This window comes from Notolabrus celidotus, chromosome 4 (assembly GCF_009762535.1).
Source record: "Notolabrus celidotus isolate fNotCel1 chromosome 4, fNotCel1.pri, whole genome shotgun sequence".
In the NCBI taxonomy this organism is placed as follows: domain Eukaryota; kingdom Metazoa; phylum Chordata; class Actinopteri; order Labriformes; family Labridae; genus Notolabrus; species Notolabrus celidotus.
Genome location: NC_048275.1, coordinates 4,549,337 through 4,573,687, shown reverse-complemented (window position 1 = coordinate 4,573,687; position 24,351 = coordinate 4,549,337). Strand labels below are relative to the sequence as shown.

Below are 24,351 nucleotides of genomic sequence, written 5' to 3'. Positions count from 1 at the left end.
GTCTGAGCCTATAGCAGTCTAAGCCTAGACCGGACTGCACCTCTGGCAGTCTGAGCCTTTAGCAGTCTGAGCCTATAGCAGTCTGAGTCTGTCTTCCTGCCTGTTGACATGGTGTCCTGGACATTTGTATCATCGTTCAGAGCTCTGACTCAGAGTTTGGATCATTTCCTGTAGAACTCAAAGTTCTGTGAGTTTGATGAAGTTTGTTAATCGTTAATAAACTTTGATATCAAACCGTCAGTCTCTCTCTAACTCGTGTCTCTCTGATTAGTATCTGAGGATTAGTCGTGGTGATTCATGTAATCTGTGGCACACTCTCTGCAGACTCTCTGCGGTGCAGACAGAAGCTGCTCCTCTCTGCAGACACAAAGCTCTCATTGATTCTCTCAGTGTCTGTAAATATCCGCTCTGACCGCAGCGGCTCACCAGGAAACCACAAAGAGCTGCTCCACAGATAACAGCAGCTCTCTAACAGATCAACCTGTCCACCAGTCAGTCTGTCCACGAGTCATTACGAACGCTCGATAAGAGAGCGCTCCACACATCCTGCCTCTCTAACAGGAGCGGGGTGGGGCTGTGGTGAGACCATCATCTCAATCAGATAAAGACCTGAATACCTGGAACACAAACATCACCTGGAGGACCCGGGGAGGGCCTGACGTGGCTCTACGGTCAATCAGAGTCTGTGAACATCAGGGGGAGGGGAGGAGGAGGAGGGGCCTGACCAATCAGAGGAGGCGTCAGGTGAGATCAGACATGTGGGTTCCTCTGAGCTGGGCGACACCTCAAGATGTGGGTGAGGAGGGCGAGGTGGAGGTAAGAGACTCGGATGTGACCTGAGTGTGTTTAGATCAGATCACTGTGAGGAGAGAGAGTTACTCCAGGAACACCGAACAGGCTGCAGGTAGGAGAACGAGGAGGATCATCTCACCTCGTTTTCAACTCAGATCAAAGAACAAGAGAGAAACAGCAACACACCTCTGATAATTATCTAAACACCCGATCATAGCTCCTTCACCTGAGGCTGAGCGGGCTGACGGAGTGAGAGAGACAAAGAGAGGGGGATGATTAGAGGGATGAACTCAGAGTTCACCCTCAGAGAAGAGGGGAGGGAGACATACGGGAAAACATGTCAGTTTTCAGTCAGGTGTGTGAGCGGGTCTGAACCTGCCTGCCTCGGATAAAGGCGTCTGTCAGCAGCAGAGGAGAAGGTGCTCATGGGAAATGGACAACCTGCAGGGTTCACTGTGAGTCTACATGCAGATCCAGATCTTCAGAGGGTTCAGAATACAAAAAGAGAGACTACAGGAAGAACAGTTCACATGTTTTTACCTTACTCTGTGTACAGTCTGAGCCTATTGCAGTCTAAGCCTATAGCAGTCTGAGCCTATAGCAGTCTAAGACTTTAGCAGTCTGAGCCTATAGCAGTCTAAGACTTTAGCAGTCTGAGCCTATAACAGTCTAAGCCTATAGCAGTCTAACCCTATAGCAGTCTAAGACTTTAGCAGTCTAAGCCTATTGCAGTCTAAGCCTATAGCAGTCTAACCCTATAGCAGTCTAAGACTTTAGCAGTCTAAGCCTATTGCAGTCTAAGCCTATAGCATTCTAACCCTATAGCATTCTAACCCTATAGCAGTATAAGACTATAGCAGTCTAACCCTATAGCAGTCTAAGCCTATAGCAGTCTAAATCTAAAGCAGTCTTACCCTATAACAGTCTAAGCTTATAGCAGTCTGAGCCTCTAGCAGTCTGAGCCTATAGCAGTCTAAGCCTATAGCAGTCTTAGCCAATAGCAGTCTAAGCCTATAGCAGTCTTAGCCAATAGCAGTCTAAGCCTATAGCAGTCTAAGCCTATAGCAGTCTTAGCCAATAGCAGTCTAAGCCTATAGCAGTCTAACCCTATAACAGTCTGAGCCTGTAGCAATCCAACCCTATAGCAATCTGAGCCTATAGCAGCATTACTAAGTGATCGTCCAAGCCGGACCCTGCCCTAGCTTTAAGCTTTATTTATGCCTAATACTGTGTCGACCCTCTTTCATAAGATTAGGAGCAGAGCAGTCCCGACCTGCTGAGACCTGGACTGCGCTAGACCTCTGAAGGTGTGCTGTGGTATCTGAGCAGAAGGTCCAGCTCATCCCACAGGTGCTGGACTGGACTGAGATCTAGGGTAACACCTAGAACTCCTCGTGTTCCTCTAGACCTCCTTCTTCCATCGCTCTGTGGTCCAGGTCTGATGTGCTTCTGGTTCTCCTTGGACCTCTTCCGGACCCCTGCAGATCTCGTCTCTGATGTATAAGTGTCGTCGTTTTACTGTCTCACTCTCTTGGTCCTGGTTTCTGGGATTATGATCTTGTTTCTTGCTTATTTAAACACCTAAACTGGTTCCTTTGAGCTGGTCTTGGTCTGACTTTGTTCTTTCACTCTTTACGTCTCCGCTCTTGTTTTAGAGCCGGGTTTGGGTCGGAGGCTGTGAGAGGCGAAAGCAGAGCAGCAGATGGAAACGAAGCTTCCAGGAAAACAGCGAAGGAGCAGAGTTATCACGAGCTGGCATGAAGTCGGCCTGTTTTCTTTACGAGGAAGAAAAGCAGCGACAGACAGAGAAAAAGAGGGATGAATTGCATTTAAGGTGGAAATGGAAGTGTTGTTATCAGAGCCATTTGGCGAGCTGGGTGGTTTCCTGAATTAAAAGCAGTTGGACTGAACACAGCGGCTCTGCATGCTGATGAGCTGGCCGTAACGCTGGCTGGACCTGCTCCCCGGCACTTTTTCATTAAAGCATTAAAAGGAACACAATCAGGAGGTCTGTGTGGCCTTCTGTTTCTGCCTGTTTGTCTTCTGTCAGAGCTTTGTTTTCTGCAGGAGAGAGAGAGAGAAAGAGAGAGAGAGAGAGAGAAAGAAACGGGACAAATGTGAGGAGACAAAAGGCTGAGGAACGGTTGGACCCTGGCGGAGAGCTGCAGCCAGCTGTTGGACCTCCTGAGGCAGAAAAGAGGTCATTAATTCATCCGGAAGTGACTCCAGAAGGAACTCTTTCACGTCGCAGACACTTTGATGGATGATCCAGCGTGCAAACTCAATCTACCTGCAGCTGAGTTACAGGAGAGCTGCACAGAGCGCTCAACACATCAAGACAGAACCACAGAACAGAGCTGCAGTGCCCTCTACTGGGCACATGTTTAAAATGAAGCAACACAAGAAGATGAAGTTATGATATTGATTTTATTGCCATATATACATACATATATCATTTAATCTTTTATTCATATAGCTTAAAGCATCATCATCATCATCATCATCATCACGGTGTAAACATGAACAGAGAACATGGAGCTTCAGAGGACAGAGAGATCAGCAGAGAGGATCAGTCTGGAGCTACAGGAGGCTGCAGCGGCTCTGCAGACATGATGGAGGATTTAATACAGCAGCAACAAACTACAGCTGATTATCTGCTGGGAGGCGGGACTCGGAGCATCATTAGTCCCCTAAAATAGACCTGTGTTGCCATGATGAGAGAGGGTTAACCGTAACATGAAAAGCAACAGCTCTAACACAAAGTCCTGCGTGTGGAGGTAATGTCTCATTAAGGACGACTGAACTCGTCTCAGAGTCACACAGGAGGGTTTCAGGGTCTGATGGAGAGACGCAGACACACAGCTGACGACTGATTCTCAAAGTGTGTGTCGGCTGTGTGAGGGCGAGGAGCAGCACTGATTTTGTTTTGTGTAAATGTTTCATTTAAAAGAGTTAAGACACGTATCGACGACTCATCTCGTGAAACACACGCCGGAGGATCAACGAGCGTCACAAACACAGAGACGGTTTCTCTCGACTCTTCAGGAGAACGGAAATTAAAAATTCAATGACTTCATGAACAACAAGCGAGCGTCGATTTAGCTGCACAGACTGTAATAAAGATAGACGACATGACAGCTCGTCTAAAGTGAAGCCAAAATAAGTAGAGCTCCCTCTGGTGGCTGCCTGCAGTATAGTTCATAAGCCCCGCCTCCTCTATGTTAACAGATGGGACTCTAGAATCCAAACACAGGTCAAATAAACGTTCCTCAAACATGGTTTCTGTCATTACAGTGAGTTCTTATTGCACTGATTTATGTCTCAGTGTTCATGTTTCTGTTTACTTTGAGTTAGTTATTGATGATATAAAAAGAGGGATGAAGCAGGAAAGAGGGGAGGGGCTAATTAACTTTCAATTTCAACTTTTCTTCAGAATGTTGACTTTTCTCTCGGAATTCTGAGATCAAAGACAGAATTCTAGAACTCTGCCTTTGATGTCAGAACTCTTGAATCGCTCCTTTGATCTTAGAATTCTAGAACTCTGCCTTTGATCTTAGACTTCTAGAATCCCTCCTTTGATGTCAGAATTCTAGAACTCTCTTTGATCTTAGAATTCTAGAATCCCTCCTTTGATGTCAGAATTCTAGAACTCTCTTTGATCTTAGAATTCTAGAATCCCTCCTTTGATGTCAGAATTCTAGAACTCTCTTTGATGTCAGAATTCTAGAACTCTCTTTGATCTTAGAATTCTAGAATCCCTTCTTTGATGTCAGAATTCTAGAACTCTCTTTGATCTTAGAATTCTAGAATCCCTCCTTTGATGTCAGAGTTCTAGAACTCTCTTTGATCTTAGAATTCTAGAACTCTCTTTGATCTTAGAATTCTAGAATCCCTTCTTTGATGTCAGAATACTAGAACTCTGCCTGATCTTTAAGGCAGAATTCCTAGAGAACAGGGTGGCCCAAACCCTCTTCCATATTAAGGCCATGATTGACAGCTCTGTCGACCAATGAGGCTCCTGCAGCGCTGTGTGCACCGTATTATCAGAGTAGAGGAGGAACGGTGAGAGGAAACGTAACAAACACTAAAACAAGAGTCATTGAACGCACCATAACCATGAGTGTCTGCTTCAAACCCACACAAGAAGCTGTGAAGCTGTGGACTGGAAGTACCTGATGCCTCTTTTGGGGTATTTTGGCTTCACTTTTGCACAGCAGGGGGACGTCATCTATCTTTTTATACAGTCAGTGGTCCGAACAGCTTCTGTTTCTGTTCCTCTGGGGCCCTGTTCTGTTTCCTTCATGTTTTATATTTTTGGTGAAATCAGGAGTGCAAAATAAAAACAAAGAGCAGGAATGTGGGGCGGCTATCTTTACAGTGCATATCAAAATAAAATCAGGAATGCATCACTTTGGGAATAATTCATCGTGCCACATTTAATCTCTGCAGTGAAGGCAAATCAACGTGTCACTACGATAATCCTCTAAAGTTATTAACACAGGCACAAAAAAAATAAAGCTCAACAAGCAACCATTACAAAATCTATAACCAACGAAACCACGACCATGAGTTTCACTTCACCACAACTAAAGAGGGCTTGTTTTGGGGCTGTGACACACACACATATGTACACACACACACACCAATGGTCACACACACACGCACAGACTCCAGTGACGGACCGAGAACTTCACACGGATCAAACTCCTCGTCTCTCCTCTCTCACGATGAGACGATGATCAGAATCTCTTTTTACACGAAGGAGACGATTCTGACGCCTGAACGCCTCACTCATTGCTCTCCTCACTCAGCTCCGCCTCCTCTTTTCCCATGATGTTCTCTGTCCCCCCTCCCTCTCCCTGGAACAGCTCCTCCAGCAGCGTCTCTCCGGAGCTCCCGGCCCGGGACGCCCACAGAGCGGCGCCCTCCCTCAGACCCAGAGTGCGCAGCAGGCGGGCGTAGTCCAGGAACGCGGCCTCGATCAGTTTATGTGCAGACGTAGGTCAAGGAGAACTCTGAACACTTCATGAGACATAAAAACACAGTAACATCAAAATATCACACTCTGAGGGACTGAAGCTACCTGATACCTGCCGGGGAGCCGTGCAGTTTGAGTTTTAATGAGTACGGATGAGAGCAACACCTGAACAAACGCTGCCCTTGTTCTATTTCTGCAAAGTTTGAAGCAACTGTGATTCATCTGCAGGAGAAATCCAGAAGATACTCTTAAAGAAATGAGAGTATGCTTAAAACACAGGCAGTGTTAGTCTATAAATACAAGCTCAGAGAGACGAACAGTCTTCAATATGCGTCAACATAAAGTGGACGTACAGCCGACATGAAGGAGTGTATGCTGCTGAGAGGTTTCAGAGATCAGCTGATCACACACACTCCAGAGAAACAGCGCCTGAGTTTGTGTTTCGTCCAGTAGGTCTGTCCCCTAGAATTCATAGATCAACGACAGAAATCTAGAACTCTGCCTTTGATCTCAGAATTCTAGAACTCTGCCTTTGATCTCAGAATTCTAGAGCTCTGCCTTTGATCTAAGAATTCTAGAACTCTGCCTTTGATCTCAGAATTCTAGAGCTCTGCCTTTGATCTCAGAATTCTAGAACTCTGCCTTTGATCTAAGAATTCTAGAACTCTGCCTTTGATCTAAGAATTCTAGAACTCTGCCTTTGATCTCAGAATTCTAGAGCTCTGTCTTTGATCTCAGAATTCTAGAACTCTGCCTTTGATCTAAGAATTCTAGAACTCTGTCTTTGCTCTCAGAATTCTAGAACTCTGCCTTTGATCTCAGAATTCTAGAACTCTGCCTTTGATCTAAGAATTCTAGAACTCAGCCTTTGATCTCAGAATTCTAGAACTCTGCCTTTGAACTAAGAATTCTAGAACTCAGCCTTTGATCTCAGAATTCTAGAGCTCTGCCTTTGATCTAAGAATTCTAGAACTCTGTCTTTGCTCTCAGAATTCTAGAACTCTGCCTTTGATCTCAGAATTCTAGAACTCTGCCTTTGATCTCAGAATTCTAGAGCTCTGCCTTTGATCTCAGAATTCTAGAACTCTGCCTTTGATCTAAGAATTCTAGAACTCTGCCTTTGATCTCAGAATTCTAGAACTCTCTATTTGATCTAAGAATTCTAGGACTCTGTCTTTGCTCTCAGAATTCTAGAACTCTGGCTTTGATCTCAGAATTCTAGAACTCTCTATTTGATCTAAGAATTCTAGAACTCTGTCTTTGCTCTCAGAATTCTAGAACTCTGCCTTTGATCTCAGAATTCTAGAGCTCTGCCTTTGATCTCAGAATTCTAGAACTCTGCCTTTGATCTCAGAATTCTAGAACTCTGCCTTTGATCTAAGAATTCTAGAACTCTCTATTTGATCTAAGAATTCTAGAACTCTGTCTTTGCTCTCAGAATTCTAGAACTCTGCCTTTGATCTCAGAATTCTAGAACTCTGCCTTTGATCTAAGAATTCTAGAACTCTCTATTTGATATGAGACATCTGACAAAAAGTTCTTGAACGGAGAAAACATGGACAGGTTTACAGCTCTCAGTGCAGTACCTGATCTACGTACGATACAATAGCTTCGTCTTGTTTACTGTACAGGTTTTGTTTACCACCCAGCTTCCTCCTTCACATTCATTCTGTTAGACTTAGACTCTGGGTTCAAACCGTCCTCACAGAGACGAGATTCTTTAAAAGGATATTTGACGAATCGTTGGCCTCCATGACGCCGAACTTCAGACACGCCTCGATGAAGAGGGCGGCACGATCAAAGTGTCTCATACTGCAGAGAGACACAGAGAGGAAGAGGAAGAGAGAGATGAGAGGTCAGAAACAAGCATCCTCTCCGTCTTCGTATCTGTGATGCCAACGCAAAAATCAACAAGTCAAATCTGAGACACAAAGGAGCTCTCATGCTTCGACCAATCACAGCGTGAGTTATCAGGTGTGGTTACCTGTGTAGCATCTCTCCCACTTTAGAGAAGCAGCCCAGACTGAGCAGCACCAGGATGGCTTTGGACTTCTGGTTCACCTGCGGGGAGCACAGATGCTCCGCCCACCGCTTCAGCACGTCTGAGCTCTCAGCCGGACTGAGACGCACCTGAAACACACACGCACACACACACACACACACACACACGCACAGGAGACTGAAACATCATGTCTCAAACTAAATGTTCTTATAGCAATACTACAGCTAATAAAACAGCTAATTAAACATATCTGCAAGAACGTGAATCAACAATCACACACACGTACACACACACACACACACACACACTCTCTAACTCTATCTGATGTTTCCTGTGACGGACGTCTTCACGCTGAGTTACCTTGGCCAGCCAGGCGGCGCGGTTCCACTTCCCGTACGTCTGCAGGTAGCGGCAGGCGTCGGCCGCCTTGTCGATCAAACAGAGCAGCTGGACTCCCTCTGATGGAGAGCAGGGACAGTTCAACACACAGGTGAGACATGATGGTCCATCACACACCTCTGCTGTCTAAACGTGGACATCCAAAAGTTTAACTGAATCTGAAAGTTTAGTCTGGAGGAGGTCTGAGTCCACCCACTTTTCAGACTCACTCTAAACTTTCTAATCAGGAGAGACAGACTCTTTAGTGAGCAAACAACTGTCTCCTTAAAATTCATTTCCCATCCAATCAAATCTGTTTTTGTTTTTGCAGAGTCAATATTCCTCCTCTCAAACCTTTTTAGATTCTTAATAAACAAACTCATCTCATCTTCAGCGGCTAAACTCAAAATGCAAAATGCTCGTGTGTGGAGTCCGACGTTAAATCTTTGAAGACCTCTGAAACACATCACATTTGAAGTTTGTGGTTCATCTGAAGGCCTCGACAGCATGCATAATTCAGAGGTCTTTAAAGGCACTTTGCAGGCTGCAGCGAGAGCCGCCTGAGCTCGTTACACTCAGGACTCAGGCGCCTCTGTAGCTTCACACTCTACCTTCAAGCTTCCCGTTGGCGATCATGTTGGTGGCGACCAGTTTGATGGTGGACTGAGACGGTCCCGACGAGGTGATGGTGGTCACCAGGCACGCCTTCAGAGAGTCGCAGTAGTAGCTGGTGTTGTCGGCGCTCGTCTCCAGCAGCAGCTGCACCGCCCGATCCGTCTGAGGGGGGAACAACGAGACAAAATTAAACATGCATATCGACTAGAAGTCCCAGGAACTTTTAGCCCCAAGGAACTACTCTTCCAGGAACTAAATGGTTCCTGTGGACCATTGATGTCTGCATTTCCAACAAGGCCTGAAGTCACAGGAAGTTTATCAGGACAGTGACATTATGGAGACCATCAGACCAGTAGAGGGCAGTAAGACAGAGACGAAGGCCATTCAACAAAGATGATCATCATCATGAGCAACACCACAGTTAGCCTGTTAGCATGAAGGAGATTCCTCTTGTGCTGTTTTTGATCGATCTTTGAATCAACTCTTGGAAGGAGACGAGCTCTAGAGACAAAGAGGATTCAAAACGTCTGAAACGCTCGACTTAAAGCAAGAAGACAGATTTTAAATCCATGTCAGAGATGGACCGGTGTTCCAGTTTAAAGAGCGACCCTGTTAACTGGAGACTCTCAGCCGCATGTATCCCTCACAAATGTCTTTAGACGATCAGTAAATATCTGATGAGGATATTTGGAGAATAAAAACTAAACTAGGATGCATTCCCTAGGACTCCTTCTGTGTTTCAACAGCTGTTGTAAACTCCACAAACACTGACACGTTCAGCTGAAGGTCTCCAGTTTACAGGGTCACTCTTCAGACTGGAACACCGGGAGCTGACAGAGACGCATTCACACTATCAGGCTCAGAGAAGACCGATGTTCAGGAGGTATTAAACCAAGAGAATCACAGGTGTGTGTGATGTTAGTGTGGACGGAGGGGGGAATAAAAACACAGAGGGTACTCGTTCAGCATTGCAGGAGAAATTAACTACCCAGGAACTAAAGTGAGACTCTGGTTGTTCTAAAGATGTAACGATGAAGACACAAGACTTATGGATGTCAAAGAGATGTGATGACAAAAAGAGAAGACAGGAAATACTGAGGACACAGAGATGAGACGTTCGTCCTGTAAAGACAAAGTGATGAAGGGAGAGGATGTTTGTCATCCTGCTTTGAGCTGATGGAGGATAAGGTCGGCACTCGTGTCAGGGTCAGCTCAGACCGGCCTCACGTCTGGTCTCTGATTGGTGGACTCTGATTGCAGCTCTGATTAAAGGCTGAGCGCTGATACTGAGACGAGACGGAGGTGACTCCAGCTGCAGTTATCCTCCACCCTGCTTCATTAAGCTGCACAGAGACCGTAATGATACCTAACGACATGACGACGTCTCTACTGCACATGCTCAGTTAGATCTTCTAATGTAATTAATATTCCTCTGTGTTTTTCTTTCGTATTCTCTGGTTGTATGTGCAGGATGTATCTGAAGTTGAGTGAGCAGTTTTGGTGAAGTGTAGTACCAACCTGACCCAGCAGGAGGAGCTGGTCGGCACATTTCTTGGTGTGCTCATAACTGGAGCGCTTCACCTCCTGCAGGTGGACTCGATCCAGCTGGAACTTCTGTGAGCAGAGAGAGAGAGGAGGGAGAGAGAGAGAGAGAGAGAGAGAGAGAGAGGAGTGAGATCTGTTCACTGAGACCTCAGAGTCGCAGTGAGACTCTGAGGGCTTTAAAAGAGGGATGATGGACAGAAAGATAAAGAGGACAATTATCCAGATCCAGAGTCCAGAAAAGTAGAAAGTAATTATAAAGTCTTTTAAATATTCAGCAGCTTCGACCACGTTTCAGGAGCCTCAGCCTCCTGCACTCCTTCATTATTGCGGCCTGTTCCCTGGTTATTATTATTTCATCACTCGTTCCCGACGGAGGAGAAGATTCTTTATTCATCGAGCAAACGAGCGCACGAAACACGGAAAACAGACACTGATATTTCAAAGTGTGAGAGCTCATCAGCTTTCTACGAGCACGAGAGGCGACGACACAGAGAGGATAACAGAAGCTGTGTGTGTGTTCGTGTGTGTGTGTGTGTGTGTGTGTGTGTGTCCAACACATGCTTTATTTCTTCTCCACTGTGATGAATCTGTGTGTGAGTCACAGCTGCAGGCGGAGAAACCAAACGAGTTTAGCGAGTGTGTGCTGTGCTGCAGTTTGGATATTAGTAATTACAGTCAGCCTGCTGCTGAATCTGAAGCTGTTTAAAGACAACAGGAGCTCCATGTAGCTGCAGACTGTCTGCACGGCTCTTTGAAAGCCTCCGCTCTGTGATCACGGCGTGGCCCCTCATTAACCGAGAACGACTTACAGAAAACAGAGAGAAGCAGAACCAAGAAAAGAACGCAGACGGGAGAAAATAACCGACTTATTTCAGACTTTTCCATAAACACGAGACATTACCCGACTCTCTTACTGATCATTCAGCTCTTCTGATTGGTCAAAACGTCTTGATGACGGTTATTAACTTTCACTAAACAACTTCAGAGTGAAACTGATCACACGTCATGACAAATCAATCCACAGAAAAGAGTTCAGACACATTTAGCTTCTGCTTGTTGACGCCACAGACCGTAAGGTGAAGGGAAACCATTAGCTTCCTTTAGAAAACAATGTGGCTAAAACGTTAGCTTTAGTTAGCATGCTAAATCAGAAGGGTACAGACATTTTCATCTTGGATCCTGTCCATCAATCTGATGAAGGAGTGGAGCAGGTGAGAGAAACTTTAGGTTAGCAATCTCTACAAAGAAACTGAAAGCATGAGCGGTGGTGATGATAAGAGTTTCCAGCCTGTCCGGTTTTTTCCCAGAATTCTTCTCTTTTTTCACCAGCTGTCCCGGTGTTAGAATAATGTATATAAGTTATCACATATTTACTCTTATATACTCTTTAAAGGGGACATATCACGCTTTTTTCATCAATATATATTGGTCTAAGAGGTCCCCAAAACATGTCTTTAAAGTTTATGCTCAAAAAAACACTTTGAAATCAGATTTTGGTCTGCCTGAAAAGCCCTCTTCTTCAGTCCTCCTCAGAACACTCTGTTTTCTCTCTGACCACGCCCCCTCAGGAAGTGGATGTGCCTCAGCTCTCCAGCACGTTGATCTAATGTTTACATGTTGGCTGAATATACACGGCTGCTCAGAGATCACGTTACATCAACCCTCTGAATCTGACCCTGATGGAGAGGCGCCTGCAGCAGGACCTTTCTGAACCATTGGTCACAGATTTAGTGTTTCTTGTTGTTTTATTTATCAGTATGTAGACGTGTGTCTTGGTACACAGCTACGAACATGTAGCTATGTGGCTATGCTAACTAGCGCTAGCACTTATCCATGATAAATAAAAATCATCCACTAGATCTTCAAATCTGCAGACGTGGGGAGTAAAACCGACCTTTGTGTTTATTAAGACAGCCTACAACTAGCATGCCTCCCTCCTAAGCTCCTTGTTAGCACACATGTGTGCAGGTAATGAAAAACGGGGGAGGGGATTCAGTATTATTTTATACATTCTATGGGCTGAACAAGCTCCGAGCTCTGACTCCGTGACAGACCGGATATTGTTGTTACGTAACAAAAACACTGAAGTCTGAAACGGCTCGTTTCACACACATTTACAGAAAGGTGGAGAAATCAGAACAGGGGCAGAATGGATTCTTTTCATTCTCGGAGGGTTTGTAGACAGGGACACATATTTCAGGTAAAGAACCATTAGAAAGTCAATTTTGCATGATATGTCACCTTTAATGTTTATACTTAATGCCATAACTGTATAAGTGTATGTGTGTCTTGTTCTGCACTGTTCTTTAGTTGTGTTCCAGGAAACTGACACGAGGAGGAGATGCTGCAGCTGGTGACTGACCGAGATATGAACTATCCTTGAACGTCTGAGCAGGCGTAACATGTTTCCTGTTCTTTATCTTTCTGTGTAGCAAGAGAAACTTTCTCTTTTTTTAGTTACTCTGTTGTGAAATCATGCCATATTTGGTTCGTTGCTGCTGTGTGTACCCATATCCCTTAGAGCAGCAACGTTCATGTAACTAGGGACCACCCTAAGGAAATAAAAAGAGAGGACATGGCGAGAGTGCTTCAGAGCGGTTAGGAGATTGTAACTGAGCACTCTCTGACCGTTCTCCTTGCAAGTAAAATCCAAAGACCTCTTTTGTGCAGTATTATTCTTGTCTTAGGTTGTTTGAACCTGACACCCGGGAAAATCTAAATCTCTCCCGGGACACAATTTGTCCCGTTTTTTGGGGAAAATGCAAAAAACCTCATTTGATTTCCTTGGTTCTGTAGTCTAGAAAGGTCCCCCGTGCTTCTGCTACTATTCAAAATTGTCTCTGTTTTCTTCCCGTCTATGCTTATGTCACACGCTTGCACCCTAGCGCTCAAAGCGTCTCAAGCAGGGAGGGGAACTTGACCGAAGAGAGACAGAACGCTGGATTGACCGCATTCTCCGCGCTGCGTTCTTCTTTCACCAACTTTTACGACTCCATTTGAAATGGGAGGAGAGACGACTGAAGAGGACGGAGATGGAGCAAATGCATGCAAGCCACCAGCAGGAAGAAAAACATACACTAGTTACAATCCTGACTGGGCGACACTATCAGAGTTTGAATGGGTACGGTCGACTCAGGGAGACAATGTTTACGCCACATGCGTTTCGTGTCCAGGAAAACCGCAACAGGCAGAGAAGAAACCATCACCATGGAACGATCACTGACGAGGAATCACTGGGACTATCTTTAAAAACTGTAAACATAAATCATTTAAATCAATAAAATAATCTTTAATCAATGTTTTCACCAACGTGTTTGTATCTGAAGTTAGTAGCCGGGTAATAAGCGGGATGATGTATGGTTAGCAGGAAGTTATGGGACATAAAATCCCTTAAGGGTGAGACAAGACCTCTCAGGGTCTGGGTCTTGTCTAACCGGGACAATGGTGATGAATTGTTATCTGCCTGTTTCGGTGGATTTAACATGAAACTGGTTTCCCCTCCCCTTACGGTCTGTGGTGTGAACAAGCTGAAGCTAACTGTCTGAACTCTTTTCTGTGGATTGATTTGACATGACGTGTGATCAGTTTGTCTCTGGTGTTGCTCATGTTAGTGAAAGTTAATAACCAGTGGTCAAGGGTCTGGATTCTGTCTCCATAACTACCTGCTAATCGTACATGATCAGGCCCATTATTTACACTCTGCTGATCTTCGTGACTTCCTGTTTGTACCGGTCTGATGTTTGGATCAGGTACATGTCGTCTCCTCTGCACTGTTTTCTTGTTTCTCCTTACTCAACGAAAACAAGCGACCACGTCTCCACTCGCACACCGAGCCAACTTTTTAATTACCCTCTCGCTCTGCTTCAATACTTCTCCTCTAGAATAAAGTCCAGTGAGCTCTCCTCTGCAGCCTGGACTCACAATGAGCGGGACATCACGATGGCAGAAGAGGAAACCTTTAATTAAAAATCACTGCGGCAGGATGAAGGCGGAGCTGAGTGAAGCGGCCGAGTGATGCGAGCAGACGCAGCAGAAGACGAGCCAATCAATGAGCTGCAGAAACTCTGCACGCTTCTCAGAACAAACTCTGTCGATAACTGAAGAGACAAGAGAGATAGCAGGTATTGTTTTTAAGGGTCTGCTGTGTCATCGCTGAGACTCATTGATCCTCACGGTGAGGCAGCAGCAGCAGCAGGAGAGGAGAGTCTTTTAAAGCCTCTCTGTGTTTGGAAGAAGAACGGAGAGGAGGATCTCAGGGGAATGAATATAATGAGGACAAAGTGAAGGAGAAGTTTGACCTTAAAGACTCAGAAGTACAAGCTGCCTCCCTCAAAGACCCGGGTCAGGCTCCACAAAGATATTTAAGGCGGCTCTGTGTTCAATTATTCAAAGACTAAAAGTGGAGATTAACTTTAACTCAGATATTCTTCTATCCCAAAAACCTCGAACATCTTTGGTCTACTTTAACTACAGCTGTCTTCAAACAGGAAGTGGGGTTCCACCTGGAGAGGTCACGTGACAGACCCTGACACAGAGAGACAGTCAGGCGGGCTCACATCGACTCCTAGAGAGTGTTTAGTGATCAGTTAACTGAACCAGCAGACTGTGGGAGGAGAATCAGGAGAGAACCAACGCATGCAGAAGGAGAACTTAAATACCCCTTTTCAACCGAGGCACTCAACTGAGAACCGTTTTTTCATGTTTCGACTGTGAGTGAACCGGCTCCTGGCCGGGAAAACCGGTTCCAGGGCGGCTCCAACTCTTTGCTGGTCTAAAACCGCCAACTGCTTATGTCAGAGGCGAGGGGCGGGGTTGCCGTGATCAAAAACACAAACCAAACATGTTTCCTTCATTGTCCTGCAGCGAATAAATAAAAGAGACTAATGGATTCCAAGGTGAAGCAGTGATCGGCCAAGGAGACAAGCTGCCGTTGACCGCCATCGTTGTTGTTATGAGGGAAAGTTTGGCCCAGCGCTGCTGGGAAAACCGGTCAAGTAAATCTGACGTCATGACATGCATCTTCCAAGGGCTCAAAACAAACTCAAAGCCTGATCCAGCTCTAACTATAAGCTTTATCAAAAAGGAAAGTTTGAAGCCTACTCTTAAAAGTAGAGAGGGTGTCTGCCTCTCGGACCCTTATTGGTAGATGAATTCCAAAGGAGAGGTGCGTGATAACTGAAGGCTCTACCTCCCATACTACTTTTAGAGACTAGGGAGCTCAGGGACTCCAGAAAGGTCTATGGTTAGTAACTTTAATGGGACAGGAGGAGTTAATGTGAGAGACAGAAGGAAAGACAGTATCCCAGTGTGTCAGCTCCCTCAGCAGTCTAAGCCTGTAGAAGCATAACTGAGAGCTGGTCCAAGCCTGATCCAGCTCTGACTATAAGCTTTATCAAAAAGGAAAGTTTGAAGCCTACTCTTAAAAGTAGAGAGGGTGTCTGCCTCCTGGACCCTGACTGGTAGATGATTCCAAAGGAGAGAGGCCTGATAACTGAAGGCTCTACCTCCCATACTACTTTTAGAGACTAGGGAGCTCAGGGACTCCAGAAAGGTCTATGGTTAGTAACTTTAAAGGGACAGGAAGAGTTAATGTGAGAGACAGAAGGAAAGACAGTATCCCAGTGTGTCAGCTCCCTCAGCAGTCTAAGCCTGTAGCAGTCTAAGCCTATAGAAGCATAACTGAGACCTGGTCCAAGCCTGATTCAGCTCTAACTATAAGCTTTATCAAAAAGGAAAGTTTGAAGCCTACTCTTAAAAGTAGAGAGGGTGTCTGCCTCCCAGACCCTGACTGGTAGATGATTCCAAAGGAGAGGGGCCTGATAACTGAAGGCTCTACCTCCCATACTACTTTTAGAGACTTTAGGTACTTTAGGCTGGGAGTGTAGTGTTCAAGAGGGGTAACAGGGCACTATGAGCTCTTGAACCCTCCTGTTGTGTTGTGGGTCAAGTTTACCCTTTTCCAAGTCTATTTTAGGTAATGTCTGCCTTCCAAACCAGCTAAATGCAGCATAAAAACCTGGGCATCATGTGACAGAAGAGGTGGTGTTAATTTATCCACATCACTTCATAAAAAAAAAGAAAAATCTAAATGTAAAATAAAATAAACAAAAATCTATATCATTAAAAACTGTTGTATTTGTATTTAGGTCTTTTAAATGTACATTAAAAAAAGTTTTAACATTAATTTTAATGAAAACGAGTGAGTTATCCTCATTGAACCATGATCTGTGAGAATTAAAGAACACCAATGGACTAAATCTTGATTTAAATGGTTAGTAATGGAGTTAAAAATTTGATTAAAAAAATGTGCATTGGAATTTTTTGGGGTTTCTGACACTTTTGGATAATTGAATACGCCCCGGGTCAAGTCCAAGTTCCAGAGAAACAAACATAACAGGAGGGTTAAGATACGAAGGTGTCTGACCATTAAGAGCCTTGTTTGTTTTAGTTAAGTGTACCTGTGTATATTTGTGTTATTTGAATCTATAGTCCCTTCAGTGCATCTTATAATCAATCCCATACGCCTCCTTTATTGTTTTTACCTTCACATCACAATTTAACCCGTTTGATGACTTTAACAGCCGTGATGCTTTGTTGTTTGTTTGTCGGTGATCTCTGGAGTATAAATAAAGGTTGATTGATTGATTGATGTGACAGGAGTGTCGGAGAAGAATCAGAGCACGCAAACTCCTGCAGCGCCTCACTTTAGAAATTCATTTATTTAACCGTCAAGCGTGTTTTGACAGAGTGTGAAAGAGTTTATTTATAATATGTGACGTACAAGATGTGACTTTGAACATCTTCAGAGTTTGATTCTCGCCTTGTGAGTATTTACAGTAGATAAGATTAGCTTCTCTAAGTTCTAGATATGGATTAATGTGGTCCAGGTCTTTAAAGTGAAATGATACAGATAGATGCTTTAAAGCTCTGAAGGTGGATCTGAGAGGAAGTCAGACCAGGACATGAGCGGAGGACACAGCGTCCATGATTTCCAAAAAGAACGTCAGATTTTGATCCATCAGACCACAGGACAGTTTCCCACTCAGTCCGTCTTAAACGGGCTCAGGTCCAGAGAAGTCTCTGTGTTCCTGGATCAGGTTTCTCTCTTCTCTCTGTGGAGCCGCAGACTGTGCAGCAGTGTGTTGGGATGTTTTCTGTGGTGCGATCATAAAAGTTTATTATGAGGTTTTTAGGTAGTCTGCAGAGCCTCAGGCAGGGCCCACATGACCAGCAACGAGGTGTTCAGACTGCAGATCAGGTCCTCGAGTACATGAACCAGAAGAATCTTAAACCCAGCAGCCCGCTCCACCTCCTCCCCTCAGACGGTCAGAGCAGTGTGGTGTGTTTTTATGTTTTTTGGAAGAACTGAAGTCTTGTGAAGTGTTTTTTCTGAGGAGCGGCGGCAGGTCTCTGGTTTTAATTTGACCGTTAGGATCGTGTATCTGCCTCCAGACAGATGAGGACAGGATTATCTCCTCTCTGTGTTTCACTGACCTGGAAGTAGGAGCTCTCACACAGCACATCGTTGCAGATGTCCAGGTGGTTCTGAGGAGGCGGCTGGGTCCCCTCGGTCTGGGTCTGCCCCTCAGCAGAGGACACGCTCAGTTGACGGGCCTGAGCAAAGGACTGCAGGTAGTGAGACGCCACGGTCCAGAAGTGAAGGTCTGACTCGTCCCCGAAAAGCCTGAGGGGAGCAAAGACACCACAGAGAGGATGATATCACGCAGGCTCTGCAGAGCATGCTGCTTTAAGGACTGATGACCGGTTTGTCTTCCAGCCCACTCCTCCCTCAGCAGCTCTTCCTCCCTTTCACACCTCTGCACACGCACACAGCTGTTGCTAGGTTACCTCGTCTTTTCATCAATGGTTTGAAAACTTGTGCGGACCCTGACGGAGAGATTACCACGAGCTCTGTGTTTCAACAATGTCACAGAATCTGCTGCATAAAAAAACATCCTTTAAACCTTCAGGAGAAATCACTGCTTTAGTACAGGTGGAAATCCAGCCCTGTGATTGGCTGTTCAAGATGACATGCTCTGTGAATGTATGAGTCATTTGTCTGTTTTTTAATGCAGTGACTTCCACTACAGAGTCATGTCTGTTTTTAATGCAGTGATTTCCACTACAGAGTCATGTCTGTTTTTAATGCAGTGACTTCCACTACAGAGTCATGTCTGTTTTTAATACAGTGACTTCCACTACAGAGTCATGTCTGTTTTTAATGCAGTGACTTCCACTAGAGTCATGTCTGTTTTTAATGCAGTGACTTCCACTACAGAGTCATGTCTGTTTTTTAATGTAGTGACTTCCACTACAGAGTCATGTCTGTTTTTAATGCAGTGACTTCCACTACAGAGTCATGTCTGTTTTTAATGCAGTGACTTCCACTACAGTCATGTCTGTTTTTAATGCAGTGACTTCCACTACAGAGTCATGTCTGTTTTTAATGCAGTGACTTCCACTACAGAGTCATGTCTGTGTTTAATGCAGTGACTTCCACTACAGAGTCATGTCTGTTGATAATGCAGTGACTTCCACTACAGAGTCATGTCTGTTTATAATGCAGTGACTTCCACTACAGAGTCATGTCTGTGTTTAATGCAGTGACTTCCACTACAGAGCCATGTCTGTTTTTAATGCAGTGACTTCCACTACAGAGTCATGTCTGTGTTTAATGCAGTGACTTCCACTACAGAGTCATGTCTGTGTTTAATGCAGTGACTTCCACTACAGAGTCATGTCTGTTTTTAATGCAGTGACTTCCACTACAGAGTCATGTCTGTGTTTAATGCAGTGACTTCCACTACAGAGTCATGTCTGTTTTTAATGCAGTGACTTCCACTACAGAGTCATGTCTGTGTTTAATGCAGTGACTTCCACTACAGAGTCATGTCTGTGTTTAATGCAGTGACTTCCACTACAGAGTCATGTCTGTTTTTAATGCAGTGACTTCCACTACAGAGTCATGTCTGTTTTTAATGCAGTGACTTCCACTACAGAGTCATGTCTGTGTTTAATGCAGTGACTTCCACTACAGAGTCATGTCTGTTTTTAATGCAGTGACTTCCACTACAGAGTCATGTCTGTTTTTAATGCAGTGACTTCCACTACAGAGTCATGTCTGTTTTTAATGCAGTGACTTCCACAACAGAGTCATGTCTGTTTTTAATGCAGTGACTTTCACTACAGAGTCATGTCTGTTTTTAATGAGTGCAGCTTTTCACCTTTAATTGGCCTATGTTTTTTTTCTGCTTGAATTAAATGTGTCAGGATTAATAATTCCTGAATGATTACATATCATCTTTCATTTTGAAATGCACCGCCCTCATTTCCTGCTCAAGGTCAAATTACTTTTAGATTCCTGATTCAGCAAAGAATATAAAATACAAAGGGAAACTTGAGGAAGGCTTCCTCTCGTTGGCAGAAACACAATGATGCTCTCGTGTTAAGTCACTCACCGGGAGACGAGGAGGCAGCGCTGCAGCAGGCTGAGCTCAGGGTCCAGTAACACACTCTTCATGTCACTGAGGAGCCAATCAGAGACAGGCGATTAGACAGTGAGAGCCAATCACGTGGCTCAGTGCGACAACATGTTCTCAAAATAAATAAATAAACTGAAGCTGTAATTTTGATGTTCTGAGGTTTGTGTTTGCGTCATGGAATGAGTGTGAAATATCCTGAGCTCAGAGTGTAACACTTCCATCAGAAGGTGTCGTCACTTACTTTGACAGAGAGTTGAGCTGCTCCTGGATCAGGCCTTTTATCTCGTCTTTCTCGTTGTAGTCTCTGAAACAGAGAGATCAAACTCTGACGTCTGCCTAAAATAAAACCCGAGCTGATATTAAATAAGAGGCTGGATCCTCGGAGGTGTCAGGCAGTAATGGATAACTCTATCCCGTGTTTATGCTGAGGTCAGGGAGCACCCCGCAGCGCTGTTAATAAAGCCGGCTGACTCATGATAAGACAGCTGAGAGTTTAATAGAAGAGAGCGGAGAGTTACATCAGACCACTAGAACCACAAGATGAAGCTGCTCTCAGGACGGACTGCTTCTGTCTTTGAAGGTAAAAAGCTGAACTTGTGATGGCGCAACAACACGTACAGATACGTCTCATGTCTTTATAGTTATAATATAAACTGGGCCTCTTATTAACCCTCCTGTTATCCTTGGGGTCAATTGGACCCCATTCAATGTTTAACGCCTCTAAATGAATGACTAACATCATTTTTTTTGTCTTCATATTTCATCACTTTTCCTCAATTAATGGGGACAACTGAGAAAACATAATATTAAAATGTTGATTTGTTCCAATTTCCTGTGAAAAAATGTACGCATCGGTGTTCCTTGGGGTCAATTTGACCCCAGGCTGTTTTAGCAGTATAAAACATAAGAAAATTCAACATTTTACACACATTTGCTTTAGTTGTTTTTGATGATATTGAGTTCACTATAACATACATTTGTATAACCTATAAGAAACATAAACCTGGGTAACAATCAGTTCATGCAGGTTTAAATTGCTGGGGTCCAATTGACCCCAAGAATAAAAGATGTTGTTAAATTTGAGGGTAACAGGAGGGTTAACATGTTTACAGTGTGAATAATGAGTGTGTTTGAACTGTTTTGGGATCCCTCCTGCAGATTTATGTACTTGAAACTCAAGAAATGTCTCTAATTCCTACAATTAGGGATGTGAGGATAAACTCAACCCATGATTCGATTTGAATCCCAATTTCTTGTTCCTGATACGATTCACTCACGGATCTCTAACGATTTTCAAGAAAACTTGATTGAACTCAAAATTTGAATAACTATTATTTTATTTTAATTCTCAGATATGGACAGTTGCAATATATATTTGTTCTTTTTTATTTCTTTGTAAACAAAGTAATCCCTTTTCATTTTTAAGGTTTGTTGTAACTCAAATAAAAACACTGCACACTTTTTTTCAGCACCTCGCAAAAAAACTAAAATGACCGTACAGAAATACCTTGTTGGAAAACTTCAGAAGAATTGTAGAGAAATGGAAAGTGAACGATTCCCACATGAAATAATTAAATATTAAAACTAATAAGGTCAATCTATTTAAATTGGGGATGTAAGTTTCAAGTACTCTCCTTGATCGATCTTTGGAAATGTTAACGATCAATTATCGTTTAATCATTAAAAAAACGTGAACATTTTCCACGTCAAAAATAAAATGGCAAATACGTTTTTTCCCCTAAATCAAAATTTCCTTCACGACACAGTGTATATTACTGACGGTATTAAACAGCTACGGATCATTCTGAGGAGTTCGAAATGTTAAAAATGCTGAATATCAACGTGAGGAGCAGGCTTATAAATCATCTCTGTGGACGCATGTTCATAGAGTGAAGACTCAGACTACAACATGTGGATTTACTGCAACAGGACAACTGAACAGGATCATGTTTCAGACTCAGTGTCCAGTTTTCTCGTTCTTATTGAGAAAAATAAGCATGTGAACGTGGTCATGTGTCAGCCGGGAGCGTAACCGGGTCAGATTCAGTCTGGCAGCGGTGAAAAAAAAGCGCTCGTGGAGACCTATCACTCAGCCGCAGCCCCCAGCTGAGCGTCTCCGCTGTGAGCAACACCTTCAGTCAGCTGATTCTGAAACATGCTTTAAACTTAAAACACCTCCACTCCCTTATACTATATATATATAGATCCAAACACATTCCTACTTCCTGTATACGCTGACCTCTCTCTGCGTCTGGCTTTAACGCCACAGAGCGTCCTTGTGTTCGGTTTATTTCGTCCAGCTGGTTTAACAAACTATGACAGGATGGTTTTAAGAGAGGCGATGGTCAGCTTTGATGGATTTTTCTGGCTCTGGGCTGCACACAGACGGCTCATCAAGTGTTTTTTATTCCTCTAAAAGTTATTAAACCGCTCACAGGATCCTCTCGGGGAAATTAATTTGTGCAGAAACATGAAAACTGGACTCATTAAAGGTCTTACGAGGCAACGGCTTGGGTTTCATCCTCTCTCTCTCTGTAATGCTGAATATTCTTTATTAATTTACTCATGTGAGCTCACACACACACACGCACACACACACACACACACACACACACACACACACACACACACAGGGGAGGTAGATGCTCCTCTGTCTTAGCCCCTCTAACGCTGCTGTCTCTGCAAAGCTGGATGATTTACGACACATTTACTGAGGCTGACTCTGAGGTGAGACTTACACCTGAGTGATGTCCATGGTGAAGGTTCCTGACCACGGCTGCAGCAGCAGGAACGCCTTCAGAGTGAGAGCGGCTCGAGGGAGCAGCAGGTACGGACACCACACCGGATCTGCACACATTCAGAGAGAGGCATTAGTGTTTCTACGTGGTGGCGACATGATGTCATGGCGGGTTGACCGCTCCCTCCTCCGCTCCATGACTCACCTGTCAGGTCTTGCTCGTCCATGCGGTAGCTGGCGGACTTCATGGCCATCTCAAGGACCCGGATGCAGCCGTCATCGGACGCCAGCACCACCTTATCAGACGTGCACCAGTCGATGTCGAGGATGCGGTAGTTCACGTTTCGACCGATCCGCATGCTGCTGACCATCTGGACCTGAGAGAGGAGGAGGAGGAGAGAGTCTTTATTCTGTCTTTGTTAGCCGGCCATCATTTAAAACTTCCAGGTTAAGGAATTTCCAGGTTCTTAATTTCTTAACATCTGTTGTCGACTGTTTCTTTAAGAAAACAAACAAAAAAGTTAATCATGAACAAGAACAACTTTGGATGGCGGCACAGCCCAGTCTTAAAATATGAAGCCCATGCAGAAGTGTTATAAACTGCAGTTCCTCGAGTGTCCACTAGAGGCTGGCTGCACAAACACCAGAATCCATATACACACCCATTCAAAGAAGGCGATCTTTACAGCAGAAATAAACATGTTTACAGCCTGGTTAAAAAACAGTTTAGGTCTGAGTAGCTAATTTATCTATCAGCACACACTGAACGAGGGGGGATTTTTAATAGCTCTGCACTTTTGATGTAAAACTTAAAAGTTCTGCCCAAATAAGGGCGTGGCTGACTTGATTGACAGGCAGGAACACAGTAGCTGTTAGCCAGGAGGCTAAAGGCCCGCCTCTTTACCTCACTATAGCTCACCATATTGGAAATACTGAACTTTGTCGAGCTAGTGCGAGGCTAACCCTCCTGTTACCCTCAAATTTACAAGCATCTTTTATCTTTGGGGTCAATTTGACCCCAGCAATTTAAACCTCCAGAAACTGATTGTTACCCAGGTTTATGTGTCAGGTACTTTATGTTTCTTTGTTGACTACTTTAGTGGCACCTTAAATAAAATATATTTCAAGCATAAACACCATTTAAATGTCTATATGACACAGGACACATCATTGAATGTCTTTAGAGACATGGTGACAGGAAATATTATATCTCAATATAAAGGTTGGCGGTTCGATCCCAGCTCCTGCAGTCACATGTGGAAGTGTCCTTGGTTATAGTGACCTTAATATTATCCAAAACAACCAAAACAAATGTGTGTAAAATGTTGATATTTCTTATGTTATATACAGCTAAAACAGCCTGGGGTCAAATTGACCCTAAGGAACTATGATGCGTACATTTTTATTATTTTTTTACAGGAAATTGGAACATATCAACATTTTAATTTTCCCAGTTGTCCTCATTAAATTAGGAAAACTGATGTTAGTCATTAATTTAGAGACGTTAAATATTGAATGGGGTTCAGTTGACCCCAAGGATAATAGGAGGGTTAAGAGGCGGGCCTTTAGCCTCCTCGCTGACAGCTACAGTGTTCCTGCGTGTCATTAAGTCAGCCACGCCCTTATTTGGGCAAAACTCGTAAGTTTCATATTTTCAAAAATAACGAGTCATAAAAAAATTCAAGTTATTCAGACCCAAAATGTTTTTTGAATGGGTGTGTATGTGGTTTCTGGTACTTCTGCAGCCAGCCTCAAGTGGACACTTGAGGAACTGCAGTTTTTAGAACTTCCACATAGGCTTCATATTTAAAGACCTGAGGTT

At 44.0% G+C, this 24,351-nt stretch overlaps 1 protein-coding gene across 1 annotated transcript in view; it reads right to left on the bottom strand.

The window, feature by feature from the left end:
- Nucleotides 1–3,205: 3,205 nt before the first annotated feature.
- wdr11 (WD repeat domain 11) overlaps nucleotides 3,206–24,351 on the bottom strand; it is a 90,239-nt gene continuing 69,093 nt past the window's right edge. Inside the window, 11 exon segments of the mRNA XM_034682277.1 lie at nucleotides 3,206–5,782; nucleotides 7,503–7,582; nucleotides 7,755–7,900; nucleotides 8,133–8,230; nucleotides 8,762–8,927; nucleotides 10,284–10,379; nucleotides 17,805–17,994; nucleotides 19,769–19,834; nucleotides 20,034–20,096; nucleotides 22,531–22,639; nucleotides 22,735–22,906. Coding sequence (XP_034538168.1) covers nucleotides 5,580–5,782; nucleotides 7,503–7,582; nucleotides 7,755–7,900; nucleotides 8,133–8,230; nucleotides 8,762–8,927; nucleotides 10,284–10,379; nucleotides 17,805–17,994; nucleotides 19,769–19,834; nucleotides 20,034–20,096; nucleotides 22,531–22,639; nucleotides 22,735–22,906 — 1,389 coding nt within the window. The 3' untranslated portion in view covers nucleotides 3,206–5,579.